We start from the raw sequence: 17,747 nt of genomic DNA on the forward strand, positions 1-17,747 counted from the left end.
TTGTGTTCGCCTTGGCGCAGCTTTCAGCACACACAGCGCATAAATTCATAAATGTGCCAGCACCGCCAATGAATTTACAGTGTAAAACATAACTTTTAATTACGCGCGCAAGGAAAAGTGCACAAAACAGAAAATGTCGCCACACAAGTGGCATAAATAAGTAAATGCTTAGTAATGATTAAGACAATGTAGTAACAAATATGGCACGAAGTTCAGCAAATATATATATATTCTCATTAATTTGCTAATATTACTAATATATCACTCATTCATCTTTATTAGAAGCGATACATCTCGAATAGCAAAATTGCTTCCCTCATTGGGTTACACAGTTTCACCCATTACATTTAATTTAATGTTTTTTGATTACTTAGTTCTTGACCATTTGCAAATATCACTTCAATTTCCTTGATATCTCAAACACTAAGCGTTCGAGGAGTCGCTGCTGGATGTGAATGTGATCACTGCCGGCCGGTTCATGAACCCGCCCATTCTTTGTTGGATCTTGGCCGAGGAGAGTTTCTTGGTCTCCGGGATGTAGATCAGCGAGAATAGGAGGATGAGCGAAGCGATGATGGCGAACAGCAGGAACAGGTAAGGCTGGCACTTGACCCCGTGGCTGCCAAACCAGCAGATGACGAAGAAGGCGGTCAGCCAATTGAAGGCACAAACAATAGAGCAGCCCAATGGTCGCATGGGCCTCACAAGGAGCTCCGCATTGAGCACCCATGTGAGCGAACCCACTCCGGCGGTGTAACAGCCCACAAAAATAGCTATGCAGAAGAGTGCAATCCAGGACATGACGGTCAAGCCCATCTTCATCCATACCTTAAAGTACAATCCAAGGTAGATGGACACAAAAAACATTCCGGCCGAGGAAAAGATCAGCAGCGGTCGACGTCCCAAACGATCTACGAGAAAAAAGCAAGCCAAAAAACCTGGAACCACTCCCAGACATAAGATCAATGCAAACTCTCGCCCAATCCTTAGGCAATCCAGCATATCAAGGCCATAGAAGATAAAGATCAGGGCACCACACAGCTTTTGGAGCAAGGCAATCGCCAAGGATCGCGCCAGACTTCTTCGTACTTTCTTGTACTTGAAGCCCAGCAGCGGTCCTTGGCGCACTTCCCGCTCACTTTCTGTGGGATCCCGTGTGAGAAGGTCGATCTCCCTCCTGGTATCATAATCCTGGCCACGCAAAAATCTCAGAGAGTCCTCCGCCTCTGGAATGTTATCGTGATCCACATAGTACGCCGGCGACTCCGGCATGAGAATCTGCAAAGGGCCCAGTGCAATCAGGCCCAGATTCACGTAGTTGATGGTTCGCAGTTCAAGGAAAAGGGACATTGTGAAGCTATAGATCACCCCACAAATGCAGGCCCCTTCGAATACTACGCCCATGGCTCCTCGTTTTTTAATGGTGCTGATCTCGGCGTTGTAGATGGGCACCACCACGCAATGGGCTCCGCCGCACATTCCAAGGAAAAAGCGACCGGCATAGAGCATCGGTACACTTCGGGCGAAGACCGTGAGGAACCATCCCAGGAAATTCGGCAGTAGCTGGATGAGGATGGTACGCCTGCAGCCCCAGAGTCGCACCATCATTCCCATCGGCAGACACCAGAGAGCCGCCCCGAGCGTCAGCAATATGCAAACTCCGCTCCATTGCAACGACGTGGGTTGAAAGCTGTAGGAGTGCTGCTCCATCACACACCTCTCCGCAGTTCCTGACCAGCCCACTGCTATGCCGAAGAAAAAGGACCCTATGTTGCTGTACAAGGTTGCCTTGTAGAGACCCACGTTGTTGATTTTTTGGCGGACCGGAGCTGGCTCTACATGTCCTGGCGGCGGTTCAGACGGCCTCTTCGCAAACCAAGCGCCACCCTTCGTCGAAGATTGGCGGGGATCGACCGGCTCCGCATCTTGATTTCCCCCTTTCCTCATTTGTATTAAAAATAAAAATACAACTACTTTAGAATCCAATTTTCCAAATTTAAGGAAAATTTCGTTTGGGCTACTACGGTGTAAAATTGTCCTAAATTGATTCTTCGCAATTTGTTAATAGTAAATTTTAGTCGTTTATCAATGACTTAAGGAGTTAAAATAAAATGTTGAACACGATCATTTTAGGCCGGGTAATATATGTGCGAAATATGCCTTGAATGTGCAAAATGGGCTTAAGAGCACTTTCCAAACATTTGGTTAACCTGAAAGCACGCCCAGTAATTATACGTCTCATTATGATATTCCCAGCAAAAATATCCCAGTATAAAGCCCAAAGCAATGAGGGGATTGTGGGCGAGCAATTTACAATATTGCATTTCCAAATCCTCTTGACCATTTGCAAATATCACTTCAATTTCCTTGATATCTCAAACACTAAGCGTTCGAGGAGTCGCTGCTGGATGTGAATGTGATCACTGCCGGCCGGTTCATGAACCCGCCCATTCTTTGTTGGATCTTGGCCGAGGAGAGTTTCTTGGTCTCCGGGATGTAGATCAGCGAGAATAGGAGGATGAGCGAAGCGATGATGGCGAACAGCAGGAACAGGTAAGGCTGGCACTTGACCCCGTGGCTGCCAAACCAGCAGATGACGAAGAAGGCGGTCAGCCAATTGAAGGCACAAACAATAGAGCAGCCCAATGGTCGCATGGGCCTCACAAGGAGCTCCGCATTGAGCACCCATGTGAGCGAACCCACTCCGGCGGTGTAACAGCCCACAAAAATAGCTATGCAGAAGAGTGCAATCCAGGACATGACGGTCAAGCCCATCTTCATCCATACCTTAAAGTACAATCCAAGGTAGATGGACACAAAAAACATTCCGGCCGAGGAAAAGATCAGCAGCGGTCGACGTCCCAAACGATCTACGAGAAAAAAGCAAGCCAAAAAACCTGGAACCACTCCCAGACATAAGATCAATGCAAACTCTCGCCCAATCCTTAGGCAATCCAGCATATCAAGGCCATAGAAGATAAAGATCAGGGCACCACACAGCTTTTGGAGCAAGGCAATCGCCAAGGATCGCGCCAGACTTCTTCGTACTTTCTTGTACTTGAAGCCCAGCAGCGGTCCTTGGCGCACTTCCCGCTCACTTTCTGTGGGATCCCGTGTGAGAAGGTCGATCTCCCTCCTGGTATCATAATCCTGGCCACGCAAAAATCTCAGAGAGTCCTCCGCCTCTGGAATGTTATCGTGATCCACATAGTACGCCGGCGACTCCGGCATGAGAATCTGCAAAGGGCCCAGTGCAATCAGGCCCAGATTCACGTAGTTGATGGTTCGCAGTTCAAGGAAAAGGGACATTGTGAAGCTATAGATCACCCCACAAATGCAGGCCCCTTCGAATACTACGCCCATGGCTCCTCGTTTTTTAATGGTGCTGATCTCGGCGTTGTAGATGGGCACCACCACGCAATGGGCTCCGCCGCACATTCCAAGGAAAAAGCGACCGGCATAGAGCATCGGTACACTTCGGGCGAAGACCGTGAGGAACCATCCCAGGAAATTCGGCAGTAGCTGGATGAGGATGGTACGCCTGCAGCCCCAGAGTCGCACCATCATTCCCATCGGCAGACACCAGAGAGCCGCCCCGAGCGTCAGCAATATGCAAACTCCGCTCCATTGCAACGACGTGGGTTGAAAGCTGTAGGAGTGCTGCTCCATCACACACCTCTCCGCAGTTCCTGACCAGCCCACTGCTATGCCGAAGAAAAAGGACCCTATGTTGCTGTACAAGGTTGCCTTGTAGACCCACGTTGTTGATTTTTTGGCGGACCGGAGCTGGCTCTACATGTCCTGGCGGCGGTTCAGACGGCCTCTTCGCAAACCAAGCGCCACCCTTCGTCGAAGATTGGCGGGGATCGACCGGCTCCGCATCTTGATTTCCCCCTTTCCTCATTTGTATTAAAAATAAAAATACAACTACTTTAGAATCCAATTTTCCAAATTTAAGGAAAATTTCGTTTGGGCTACTACGGTGTAAAATTGTCCTAAATTGATTCTTCGCAATTTGTTAATAGTAAATTTTAGTCGTTTATCAATGACTTAAGGAGTTAAAATAAAATGTTGAACACGATCATTTTAGGCCGGGTAATATATGTGCGAAATATGCCTTGAATGTGCAAAATGGGCTTAAGAGCACTTTCCAAACATTTGGTTAACCTGAAAGCACGCCCAGTAATTATACGTCTCATTATGATATTCCCAGCAAAAATATCCCAGTATAAAGCCCAAAGCAATGAGGGGATTGTGGGCAAGCAATTTACAATATTGCATTTCCAAATCCTCGTACCGCCCAACTAAGCTGAAAAGGGACATCGAGTCGTCCATAAACTGGCATCTGCAAATATTTGTTCGCTCCCGACCCATGGGCACAGGTACAACCGGACTTTGGGTGGGTGGGTATTTATTCCGAACTCGCATCCGATGCTGTGTTTTGAATTTGCACGGGTATCTGTCCGGGTGTACTTCTGGCAAAGTGCAGATATTTATGCGTATTTGATAGCACTAATGGGCCATTAAATGCGTACGCAAATATGATACACACACGTACCCGTTCGTATACGTATATGAAGCGGGGATCGTGTGTGGGTGCCAGGATGAAAATGTACCTAAGCGAATCTAAATGGCATCGGGGGCACCGAACATGCAAAATCATGTACTCGTAAATCTCCTTAATGCCATCGGCCTCCGGACAAACTGAGACACCCGGGAAATGGCAGGAAAAGCAGAGGAGCAGGTGGCGGGGATGAGGATGGGGATGAGGATTCTGGGGGCACACTGGGGCGGTGTGGGGTTAAGCTGTTCCACACATCGCATGTGCACGCATGGTGGATGCTTGCCTTGCCCCAAGTGGAAAAAGTGGAAAGCGGGAAGCGGATTTTCCGTAATGGAACTCGATATATATGTATATGGCCTGGTATTTGTGTGTGGGTGTGGGTGTAAGGTGCTTTCGAATACGTATTACGTAACTAACGAAAATTAACGTTAATAGCCCTGAGTATCAAAATAATGGCACTCGCCTGTTGGTTGCCCTCACCACGAGGCCGCATTTCGGATTGGATGGCTCCCTTCTCTCCACCCGGAACCCGAAATAAATTTCAAAAACCCATTCCCGGACTTGGGAAAAACGTGAAAATATTGTTATGACCTCCTTCGGGTGCAAGGTTTCTTTGGTGTGCGAAAAAATCATGGGGAAGCAAGTTTCCTTCGCCTTATGGAACATTTCCCATCGAACTAAATTAGATTTTAGTCTCAGACTTACGATACTACAGCGGCTAATTGAGAAAAGTGAAGCAGCGATTTTTAATGATGTTGTGATTTCGGGTGGTGATGTCGTTGAAAAAGACATGCTTATATGGTTTGGGTAATAGGATCATAAAGCTATGTGTGTGCACAGAGTCTTTAGAGTAACTTAGAATATTGGTGAATTATTAAAAAGTATGTTATAGTTCTTAAGAAACTTGAACGTAAGCTATCTGTAAAAACTTAAAGCTATATGCTTTTTCATTTTAAGCATTCACCTAAAAAAGTAGGAGTGTGGAAACCTCTTGACAGCGCAATTCAGTTTTCAACGAAATTGAAATTTCGAACCAACCACCAAGGCAAAAAAAAAAAAAGAAAAAATAAGATACTTTATATAAAGGCCAACATTTCGTGAACTGGGTATGCGTGTATCGTTAATTTTTATTGGCGAGCTCTCGAGATCCCCTTTCGCATTGAAATCGAATGAAATTCAGTTGTTGGTCCTTGTTTGCTTGTTGCTGGCACTCATATCCGGACCCCAATGGCTGCCCGTGCTGGGGGTTTGGATGGGAAGGACGAAAACGCAATAAGCAGTTAAAAAATACTCGTAATTGCAGCGGGAGTCAAAGCCCCGGAGACTGGCTTGCTGCATGCCTCATATGAGATGCCATTGTTGCTTTTTTGTGGAACGTGCGCATCTCATCGACTCGATTTCGATTGCGCCCCTCTTTCCGATTGAGGACAACGGCGGGAATGACACTCAGCGGACTCGTTCCGCCGGAAATTCATGAATAAGAAGATGAAATTGCTTGTACTACAGCCGCCTCCTCTTAGCATATTCGCCCGATCTGCCCAATCACAAGCTTTTCTCGAGTTTGCCTATCTTTAAAAAGTTTTAAAGAACAAAGCTAGCACCGGTTACTCTTATGTCCGATATGCGTTTGTTTGATTTCAGAAAAAGCCCACTCAGAGGTCGACCATCGAGGATGGCTTTTCCTTCCGCGGACCTTACCGCGTTTTCTAGTTTTCCTTTTGTCCGTCTCGTTATTGCCGTAATATCGCTCTGCCGGCGAGGGCGTCGCCTGTTGTTGCTGCTGCCGTCGCCCTTGTTTTTGTAGTTATAATGGACATGGACTACTGGCATTGTGGACGCTCGGCAGCGGCAAAAATGTTTCACAAATGGGTTCATATTTTGACGTTTAATGTAGCGAAAATGAAGCGGGGATTTATGGAATGTGCACGTTGCCCTCGCGACGGTTCGTCTGCCCTCTTTCCCAATTCCCCTCTGTCCCGGCGGCCAATTTCGAAATGGAGAGTGCAAATCAAGAATCAATTGCATTATTAGAGGCGATTCGGAATCACCGGGGCGTAGAGCGTGGATTCGCCGTCTGGACATCTTTGTCTGGAAAATATATCAAGGAGGAACTTAAACGGGCCCCCTCTTTAAGATTAAAACTCTGGCATATTTTGTACCAAGCTCATAACCTGCCACCGGTGTCCTTAATGGCCAATAGCGGATGATGAAAACGCCATCGCTTGCGGCCCGAAGTTTGCCTAAAACGGCTAATCGACTGGCTCGGGCACTTGAGGCCAGCAGTTACCAGGAGCAGTTCCGGCCACCCCTCCATAGATCCAGGACGCACGCCGGGGATCAAGTAAATTGCGAAAACTATGTGCAAGATGGCCTGTTATTGCAGCCGAAGCGCTTGTAATGATGACTCTAAGTGTCGTTTCCTTAAGTGTATTACCTATAAAAAATTTATACAAACATGCTGCCGAATTCGTTCCCATTTTCCCATCTTCCCACCACCGAAGAGGGGAGGAACTCGGCTCCGGCCTCATCTGCCTTGGATGCGATAAGGTGAGGGAACCAGAGCGTCTTGGCGATAAAATGCAACATTAAGTTGCTGATTTCAGCCAACCGCCCCTTTTCCGTGCCACGGACCTATCTTTTGGCCTCGAGTGGCGGCAGTTCATTAGGGTAACATTGCAATTGGGTACGAAAAGGTTATCGAACGTGCCCGGGGTGTCGGTGTCCCAGTCGCAAACACCGAGTTGGTAAATATTAATTGGTCATTATGCATGCAAATGTACCAAACAAATTCCTAAAAGGCAAAGTCAGCAGTCAAATGAAATATGTATCGGGAATGGATTCGTAGATGGCATCTTAAATTACTAGACTTAATCTCATGAATAATCTTTTCATATAAAGAAATACATATTTTCGGGATAATTACCTATCGAATTTTCTTACATTTTTCAAGAGCTATTGAGTTAAATATCAATTCAATATTAAGAATATTTTAATAAATATTAATTTATCTGAAATTTAATATTTTCAAATTTGCTTACAATCTGAAAATAATTTTTTTTAAGGTCTTGATTCAAAATAAATTTCAATGTACTCCATATAAGCGTTTAATTAAAAGCTTAACTCGAACGTATTAAAATGAGAAATTATAAATGCTCGGTATATTGGAATATATAATGGCATAAATTCCGCAGAACGAGCTGGTGTCCCGGTGTCCTGTCTGTGTATCCTGCTGCGTGAAATCACCATCTCGCGAAAAGGACGACCGCTCCCTTGGCGCTCGTAGTTTATGTTTACGTAGAAATTAAAATAAACGCCGCAATGAGATTTATTCAATGTTTGTATTAAGCTGCGCTGTCCAGGAAACGGGGAGCACAAGGAGCACCATGGGCCAACCACCCGCCTGGAACGATGCCCCATCCAGCACGGCTGAAACCGGAGTTCCCGGCCATTCGGGGTGATATCCTTAATGGCCTAGCGAGTCGCGTCCTTTGTACTCGCTCTTGTGCGAGAGCAGGGTTGCTGGCTGGGTGGTGAGTGCTTGGTGGGTGGATTGGTGGGTGGTTTTGCCCTGCCACCGGATTTAAATTCTAATCTAACGGGGACAGCGCCGCTTGGAGCGCTAGCGTTCTGCGCCGACTGCGCACTTATCCGGCATGGCGGTAATAGCTTTATCTGCCAGCTGAATTATGGCCACTCGTCTGATTCATGATCCCTCGCCAGGACCTCAGATCGAAAAGGGGTGTTTGTTCGTTAGAGTCGCACAGGAAGTCGCTGTGTAGGCATTGTGGAGCTTTGCTGTCGATTTCAATAGAGTGATGAGCATACATGTAGTGTATACTGCGTCGTTCATAATAATAGGTTATTCGATTAGAAATGGACTATTTAAAATATTTATGTAACTGCACACTACTAATATATAATTTAAAGCATTCAAGTGTCAATCAATGTGATCACAAAAAGGTTCAACCATATAAACATACACATTTCTGAATAGTCAAAACAAAGTCCATCTGGCATATTCATATTTTCTTTCCCCAGACTGTGGCTTTTCCAAACTAGCTGGTTGATCGAGTGTGCAGCTGAATGAAACTGAATGGGTGGCCGCCGCAGGAGGCTGCCTTACAGCATTCGTATCTGTATCTACACGGCCGGCGGGGCAGAAGAGGAAATCCTGTTCGCCATGCCAGAGACTCCACGGAGCAGCATGGAAAATCGATGCCAACATGGCGGTCCATGGTGGCAGCAGCCACCCCGGAAAAATCCGGGCTCAGCTGGGGGATGTTTGTTTAATTTGCCGCAGTGCAAGTGATGAAAATCTATTGAATGTGCGGCTAAAACTCCCGAATTCCCGTTGGCGTCCTGTGAAAACATTTATTCAGTGCAGCGCAGAGTGAAACGGAAGTGCGATTGCCAGGCGTCGACTGACTTCGATCCTAACTTTCAATGTCAACACAGGCGATTGGAGGGGGATGATGGGCAGGACAGGCCGTGAATGACACGCACTCGCTTAAATTGACATTTAATGCCAATACAAGGACAGTTATTTTAATTGTGTTTGGGTGCTGCGGCAATTTATGTTATGGCTGTAATTGTTATGGCCAAAGCGAAGTGTTTGGGGAGAGCATCTCCATGATTTGCCGTTGTATCCGCTCAAGGACAGTGAGGGTATTTTTGGTTCCACCAGTTGAACTTGTACAATTCTATCAATTTAATTAAATTTTTAAGTCAAGTCCTGGGATAACTTTTTATTTTTTGTAAAAAATAACATGTTTTAGATAATCGAATCAGTAATTGAAGGATCTTATGTATCACACTTTTTTTCTTATATAAATAATTTGTTAATTATTCATTGACCATATTGTAATTTTCCAAATTTGACTCATTTCAGGAAACTGAGGAAGCAGACATTTATGTATATTGTCTTTGTTAATGAGATGGCTTTAACTATTTATTCACTAATCAGACAGAAGATCAGAGTTCTCAAATACGAATATATTGTTTTAATATAAAAATGTATAGAAATAAAGATAAAATAAAGAACTAAAAAAAGGCTTTTTTATGATTTCATTTTTGTGATTTTAGCTAGAATTTGGGGCCCCTAACCCGTTTCAACAGGAACTTCGCTCCCGAACCGAAAACAGGTTTTCCTGGCCATGGCAGATAGGCAGGTTTCGCGGTCTGGCCGGAAAGTGAAGGGGTTCGCCGGGCTAAGGAGGGCGTGGCCCGCCCCATCGCGCCGCAGTGCGTCCACATGCCGCTAGATGGCGCGCGGGTCAATTTAGTGGAATTAATGGAATTGGAATTCATGGCGCGGAAATTGAATTTATGGCTACGAAGGAGGTCGTCCAATCGGCGCGAGCAAAATCCAGGGTCAGAGGGAATAGGGCAGAGGCAATCGACTTTTAATGCGCCATTGAACGCTTCGAAACTGTTTGCGATTCCCAGCCATTGGCAAGTGCAACCAGAAATTCCACAGTTTTCCGAGTTCGGGAAAACTTTTTCCGGCTAAAAGGCAAGTTTACAACGGATAATGTCGCCCGTAAATAGCGAAGGGGGCTCCGTAGTACGAGTAATTAAAAACACGTTTTGTCCTTTTGGGCCATTAAGGCAAAAGGGAGACCGACCGCATTTCTCGCATGCCGCTGCCTGGGAAAAGTTCGAAATAAACTTCTGCGGCGAAACAAAAGGCCAAAAGCACATACATACATATTCGTTACTCCGTGATGTCAACTTTCGTGTTTGGTTTCGCATTCCCATTTCTCCACCTCTTGTTTTCGGCTTTTTGTTCCCATACGGTTAACAGCACCGGGCTCACCTTTCCCGCCAGTTGATTAACGCAGACGAATCACGAAACGGGCTCCTTTTATTTTTGGCCTGCCGTTAGTCATTTCGTTGCTGCCGGCGAACTAAAGGATTCGGAACTGGGATTTCAGGAGGGCAGAGATCGATAGACGGGGAATGTGAACTGGCGCAGAGATGGAGTCATCGGAGGGTTAGGCTTTAAGGCATCCAGTTGAGCTTTAACGGTTACGGCTAATTAATGTGCTCAGAAACTGAGCTCCCAAAAGAGGTTTTATTAATAATTTTGAATACTATAATCCATTAACACTATCTCAGTAGGTATGTATAATTAAATTTGTATCGCTAAGCAATAAATTTTTTTAAATGGTAATGACTTTAATGGCAAATTATTTTATCCAGGGAAAAGTTTCCCAATTTCTTTGCCAATTTCGTTAATTTTAAGTGACCTCTTGCTCTGGACATGTAAATTGATGGCGGAAACTTGGCCAAGAAAATGATATTTGGCCAAGTGTCCCATCCTCTTCGGTCAGAAACCGCCTCTTTTCCGTTTCTGGAGCCGGGCCAAATCGTGCAAAGTTGCGAAACTTTGCTGAATTAATTTGTTAAACTCTGTTGAAATATGTATTTGTTCAGAGGACAACCACAGGACCGCTAAGACCGCAATAATGCCACATAAGCCACGGGCTGGCGAGGTTGAAATCCAATCTCGCAAATCAGGTTGATAAAGCGCCGGCACGCAACCCTGCGAATTGAACCCTTTTTCAGCAGACCATCAAGTCATATATGGCCACCGTAAGCCGGCTTTAATTACGCTCCACCGAGCCACTGAACCCACTCCTGGACCACCAGCACCAGAAACATGCGACACAATTAAGCATTCATGGCTACTGGTGAGCTTAAATTTTGACATTTTCCTGTTTGCTTACGGATGCGGCTGGGTATGGGCCAAGGACCAAGGACCAAAGAACGAAATGGACGGACGAAAGGACAACTGGGTCCGTAATCAGACACACGTCCTTTCCCTTTTCGCTGATCCCGGCGACCATTTTATAATGTGTGTATAGCAGCTTAGGGCACCCGTGAGACCCATTGCCAGCGGCACTAAACAATTTTATCATTTTTAATCATCAGAGTGGATTTGGGGTTGTCGCCGTGTGCAGGACGACAGACCAGGATTAAAAACTCATATTAAGTTATTATCGGGATGGCAGATATGATACTTCCACCCACCGACAGAGCAAAATTCATGATTCCCTGACAAATGCCAGAGAAAACCTGCTGGCCAATAAAAATTCATTCCAACCAGACGATGTTTAAAACATTGTCTGCACTGCGGCAACAAAGGATTGCTGCCAAATTGGTCTTGAGCAGCAGAAAGCGGGTTCCAGGCTCATGGTTAATGCATGATTTAATGCAACTCGGACCGTCTCACACGCATTCTACAGTCGCCGGCCAATTTGGCAGCGCATCAACACGCCATTTGGGAACTGGAATGGTCACACAGCGAAAAATAGTTGTGGTTATGATCAGTTTGGGCTTTGTCGTAATTGCAAGACTGATGAGAAAATAACAATAAAATATTTTATTACCCCAAATCTTCCAACTACTAGTAACACAAACAATTTTATAGTTTCATCTGTAATTTTTTTCTGTGCACTCCAAAACATGGATCCCACTGCAGCATCCCAACATCGACCCGGACACTGCACATGTTTCCATTAATGGCCTTTCGCATCCTTGGTGGCAAATTGGAGGCAGCCTCGATGGCCATAACTCTGCTGCTTAGCTGCCATTTATGGCCTGTCGAGAGTTGGCGGCGGAGATGCTCCATTGTTTCTGTTCCTCTTAAGTGAATTGCCGGTGTTCCCCGCGAGGTTTCAGCCATTTAATGAGCTGCTATTGCACCGCAATGTGCCTCGTCAGCAGTTCAATGACGTAATGAATATCGGCATTACTAAACGGACTGAAATCGGCTGGTAAATAGGTTAGGTAATCGGTTAGGTGAGTGCAAACCAATCAGTCGTAAGTTAGAGATTCATTAAATTGTAGGGGGAAAATCAAATAAACTGGCCTGCAAGGGGTGTTGTGGTGTGCTACAATATCCATGTACTCATTAAATTACAATACAATTATTTGCTTTTCATAATTTCAGTATTATATTTTAAGTATTCCGGTGCTTCAGTATTGGAGAAGTTTGATAATGCTCGATTCCACGGAGCCAGCTACGATTTAATCCTCTGGTGTTTCTTAACCTCAGCCGGAAAAATAGGATTTGAAAATGGTCCTCTTCCTGCAGCAACCGCAATCTGCATACGTGTAAAGTGAGCTCAAGTTTTGCTCATCCAATTGCCCATTCTGCAGGCAAAGTAAAAGTTTTAAACTCGAATGCCGTAATTGCTACACGTATGAAATGGTATATGCCGGTCCGGAACAAAGCCAAAGCCATTAGGTGAGCACACTCCGGTCCGCAGAAGAAGTGCCTCCGCCTGTTGTGAGTCACAATTTTAGAATTAAAACCCGAAATGCATAAATTGCCGTTAACCGCAAGAAACTTTAGCCTTGGCTCGACTCCAGGCTCCCAGCTTCGCCGCCTGCCCCTCCATCGTCATCTCCATGCTCATCCACGTCCACAGCCTCGCAGGCGGACAGAGGAGCTGCTCCTCTGGGGAGAGCACAAAAAGTTGCTTAATTTAATGTTATTTGCGCTTTAGCATATAAAGAATTTTGTGTCTTAATCTTTTGACTCTGCGGCGAGCACGACAGCCTCTGGAGGCTTTGAATATGCTAGTGCTATTTATGCCCGAGACGTGAGTCCGAGCTCCTTCCACGAAATGTATTTGTGCAGAGTGAAAAAAGCACGAAAATAATCACAGCGTTCCGAATATACCATATCAGAAGAAACCTATGTCTGCCCTATAAAATCTATATACATCTTCCGATACTTCTGATTAAGGTGTTTTTCCAAATTTTCTTCATGGGCATAACAAATGTTTATATAAAATAAAGTTGAAAGCATATTCTCTTTTCTTAATTTTTACAATAAGTAGCAGCATGTTTAAGCTGTAAGTGTTACAATATCATAAGCAACTTATAGGAACCGAAACAAACATTTTTTTTCTGTGTATAAACTGATTGCAGCACACATAGAAACGCAAATGCTGCATCGGTGTGCGAGTGTGTGATGAGCTCAAAAAGGGATGCAAATTTATTTCTTCATTTGCATATTTTAAGGAGCTCTCTGCGAAATATATTTTTCGCCATCTTCGCCGCCGTCGTCTTTCCGACTTTCCGATATTCATGCGCCTTGTGTGGACCCGGCCTAAAACCCTTTCTGCCTTTATGCCTTAGTCTGATGAAACTTTATGAACTTTGGCTTTGCGCTGCGAGTGAACTATAAATTCGCGAGGCTCCTCTGATTGCTATTGTTGTTTTTCCGTATGCCTGCATGTAAATCGCATCTGTATCTCCTGCAATTGTGCGCAATCAGCAAAATTGTAACGCAGCTCGTTTTTCAGCCAGCTTCAATCCGGCAACCGATCCGCAGATGATCCCGCCTCAAAGGCGTCGTAAATTCACCACCATCCGCCATCAGCTCGAAAATGTTTTAATTAAATATCCGCTGTGCCGATGCGCCGGGCATTCGTTTCTGGATTGTCATCTCTCCGTGTGGGAGTTGGCCTTAAAAATAATGTAATGAATATTTATCTCAGAGGCGAAACGACATTTCTGCCTGGCTTAACAATGGAAAACATCAGCATCTTAATATTCATTTGGATGAGGCGTTTTAATAACGAGCTTTAACATGTGTTCTTGAAAATATTCAGTTTGATTTGAATTTAAAAACATATATATATTTAGATTCATGGGCTGAAACAAGAAAATGGCCTGTATTACTCCATCTGTTTTATCAGTCAATTATTAGCAATCTTACCACATCATCCACACTTAATTATAAGCTGAATCTGTGCAATAGTACTTGCAAATTAGTAATCAGATAGCATCAGTTGCACTTTTAGATGCAATCATCGTGTGCTCATAAGTAATAACAGTTGGCAGTAATGCCTCAAGCTATTGCAATCGCAACTAGAATTGCATAAGTACATACATTTGTATCTTTGAGTTAGCTTTGGAAGTAAGGTGGCCGGTTACTATGTCTGATCTATTATTATCTGCGAAATCAATTTAAGAAGTAGAGATCTACACCTAAAATATCGCAAAGTTGGGCCCGTTCTTACCCCTCAATTATTATTGTTTTCTTTTCCACCGATTTCCAGGAAAAATAAGGCACAACTACTTAAAGCTAAAAATGGCCGTATCATTTACCATGGTCCTGCAATATTTCACTCTGATTTCGGATAAATTACCAATCCCATAACACTTCCGTCGCTCCCTTAGTTTCCCAATTTTAAATTCTTTTATTCCCATTCAGCGAAATAAAAAACGAATCAGAATTGGAATAAAATTATGCGACAATCTGCCCAGGTTCTGGGATCCGTTCGACCATAAATCGCATTAGAATGCAGAGCAGATCCTTATTGATTCACTAATCGAATCGGCAATGGCGGGCGGAATGGCGGGCGACTGGCGACCCCCTCGCAAATAACTCATTTAAGGCGCGGGCCGTGCGAGGAATCGAAAGCGATTATGCAAATGGGAACACGGACGCCATGGGCATGGGTGGCGATTTTTTCTGTGTCTGGGGGGATCCAGAAGAGGCCGCCACTAGGGGGAGACAACGCGTCACGCGCCGCATAAATATCTGCAAAATGTTTCTAATAATAGTCGCCCAGACGGATATTAAGGAGGCTAAAGCATCAGCTGCACGGGAAGGAAATGCAAAATGGAAATGGATATCCAAATGGAACGAGAGGTGGCGGAACATTTGCGTTTTTAATTTGTCTGACAGAATTTATTTAACACTCATGGCTGGCTCGAATCCCCCACATCCCTCGTTTCGCTCCTGCAATTGTGTCAAGGATTATTTATGAATGGCGCATCAAACATTTCACACAGGCAGAAAATAACAAGAAATAACACAAAAACAAGATGGAAATTTTCAAACAATCAATTTATGTTGTTATTGTAGGATCTTGTTGTATTCCTTATTTTTTTTTTTTTTCGTTTTTAACATAGCGACACACTTGAGAAATATTTTATATATATACCTACGTTTTTAATTTGAAATTATTTAATCCTGCTATTTGCCCTTTTTTCTGTGCAGCATGTGGGTCTGGAAAATTGAAACTCCACTTTGGTTTTAATTTCAGTTATTTTTCGCCCTTTATTTTTTTGCGTCGAAAAGACCATAAATAATAAAATTACTCATCCGCATTGCAATTTACTGATAAAAATATTTAATTGGCTTTTACTCGCACGGCAGCCGCTGCAGCTGAAAAATCGAATCCGAATCGCATTTTTGCTACCGCGCATAAATCGCGTATGCGGCGATGCAAAGAGTCTGATAAATAATTTAATCGAAATTTTTCCACGACGCGGACACAGTGCAGTGCAGCGCGATAGGAGCGAAAATGGAAAGCACGCACTTCATTTATTTTTAATTTACTACGACGCCGCTCCATGTCGGAGCCCGGGGCGATTTCTAGCCAAAACCTGGGGATCCGGCCATTACAGGCGATCTCATCTTACAGCGCTGTTGCAGTTATTTTTATAACTAAATTATATACGCCTGTCTTGGCAGCCCACGGCCACTAGCTCCTTGCTCCTTGCTTGCTGGCCCAGAAACAGAATCGAGTCGGAACCAGAGGACTATGTTCAGAATCTCAGCTCCAGAGCTTGGCAACCAGGGCGTCTCCTCCTTTTCCTGCTCGATTTATGGCGCACAAGGAGCGCGAAACCATAAACAGCTTTTATGGCGTTCTACTGGATTATTGCCAGCGAGTCGGTCCAGGCCAAGCCCTAGAGTCCGGGCCAATCCCCAGATCCTTTTGATTTAGCCAGGCCAATAAATTGCTTGCCCCACATACAATTGTTTCTCCATCTTAAGGCCTCTCTTCAATTACCGGAGTACTCGGCTTGGACCATTCGCAAAACGTGTTGCAAATATTTGATCGTTCGATGCTCTAGATGAAGTACGGAAAATTAAGGGATCTCGTGTATAAATCTTTGGCTAAGTATCAACTGCACTTATTTCCAATCGATTGACTTACGCTTTACTTTATTTATTTTGTAAACAATAACTGGATCTACTAATGTATATTTATACATAGACATGCCATGAAAGGATACCTTACAGCTCAGTTCTCACCATTAAAAAACTTATGAATATTTCAAAAGTCAGCTTCTAAGAAAAACTCTGTTTGAAAGTAGCCCCCAACGGATTTCTATTTCAATCAACTTAAAACAAGTTAAGGCGTTTATTTATTTGCCTTCTAATAAATAAATGTATGAGTTAATCGATATTTGCTTTTGTTTCAGGCCCAAAGTATTTCCTTATGTAAACGGAATTCATTTATTGGGAACATTTGAGTTGCCCCGAGGAGCGGAGAAACTTTTTTTTGCCAAAGTTGTGGTGGGCCAGTCTGTGGCGACATTGTTGTTGTTGGTGTTGGCGGTATTGTTGGAGCTGTTCCTTGGCCACCACCACCCCCCTGGGGTTTATTCATGACGCATAAATCTCGGCGGCAACACTTTATGCGAACTCACAACCACACCAGCGGAAAAGTCGGCAACCACACGCCATGTACTCCTCGTAAATTTCGTGAGTAACTTTTTTACGAAATTAAATCTTGTAACAACAACAGCCTACAACAGCATGTATACATATATTTTTATTTATATGTAGGTATATTTTTTTCGTATTCATGTAATGGAGTTGGTTGCGCCGTTTGGTCAGCACACGGAGAGAAAAAAATGAAAAGTAAATAGAAATTAATTTTTGGCATCAAACAAAAACACTCCCCAAACACGGTAAACGTCGAATAGTTATAATATTTATATTTTTGACGGAAAACAACTCACAACGATCGGGCTACATTCTGTGCCTTCCTTAAAAGGTTTTTCTGGTTCAGTTTTTAATTTTGCTGGAATTGGGTCTTGCATTTTTCCCTGTGGATCTAAGGCCAGAGATTTTGGCGGGCCAAATCTGAAGCTGGCCAAACGGGGCTTCAAGGTGGGCGTCGTGGTTGTTGGTGGTGCTCCGGGTGTTGTCTGTGGTGCGTCCGTCGGTGGGTGGGGCGCTGTCGTGGGCCAATGCGTGTTTATTGCCCTGCAGCCGGGGGCCAGAGATTTACAGGCCAGGCAGCCGGGCCGCATAAATCTGTCCACTCAGTTGTCCTGCTGCCGGCCAGAAGGGAATTGGAAAGGAGTGGAACTTGGAGCTGTGGAATTGTGGGCGGACTGCCGGAGATACGAGGCTGCCTAG

General features: G+C 44.5%; 2 protein-coding genes across 2 annotated transcripts; both read right to left on the minus strand.

Annotated features, from left to right (window-relative positions):
• Positions 1 to 257: 257 nt before the first annotated feature.
• LOC117143495 (glucose transporter type 3) lies at positions 258 to 1,975 on the minus strand. Its single transcript, XM_033308211.1, has one exon. The coding sequence runs from the start codon at positions 1,945 to 1,947 to the stop codon at positions 424 to 426; it is 1,524 nt and encodes a 507-aa protein (XP_033164102.1). The 5' UTR covers positions 1,948 to 1,975; the 3' UTR covers positions 258 to 423.
• A 156-nt stretch (positions 1,976 to 2,131) lies between these two features.
• LOC117143628 (glucose transporter type 3-like) lies at positions 2,132 to 3,932 on the minus strand. Its single transcript, XM_033308403.1, is given in 2 exon segments — positions 2,132 to 3,754; positions 3,756 to 3,932. Coding segments are annotated over 2 exon segments (1,521 nt in total). The 5' UTR covers positions 3,905 to 3,932; the 3' UTR covers positions 2,132 to 2,382.
• Between the last annotated feature and the right edge of the window lie 13,815 nt (positions 3,933 to 17,747).

Source organism: Drosophila mauritiana, chromosome 3R (genome assembly GCF_004382145.1).
Source record: "Drosophila mauritiana strain mau12 chromosome 3R, ASM438214v1, whole genome shotgun sequence".
NCBI lineage: Eukaryota > Metazoa > Arthropoda > Insecta > Diptera > Drosophilidae > Drosophila > Drosophila mauritiana.

Coding starts and splice junctions, on each gene's coding strand:
- LOC117143495 (XM_033308211.1), bottom strand. CDS start 1,947: ATGAGGAAAGGGGGAAATCAAGATGCGGAGCCGGTCGATCCCCGCCAA.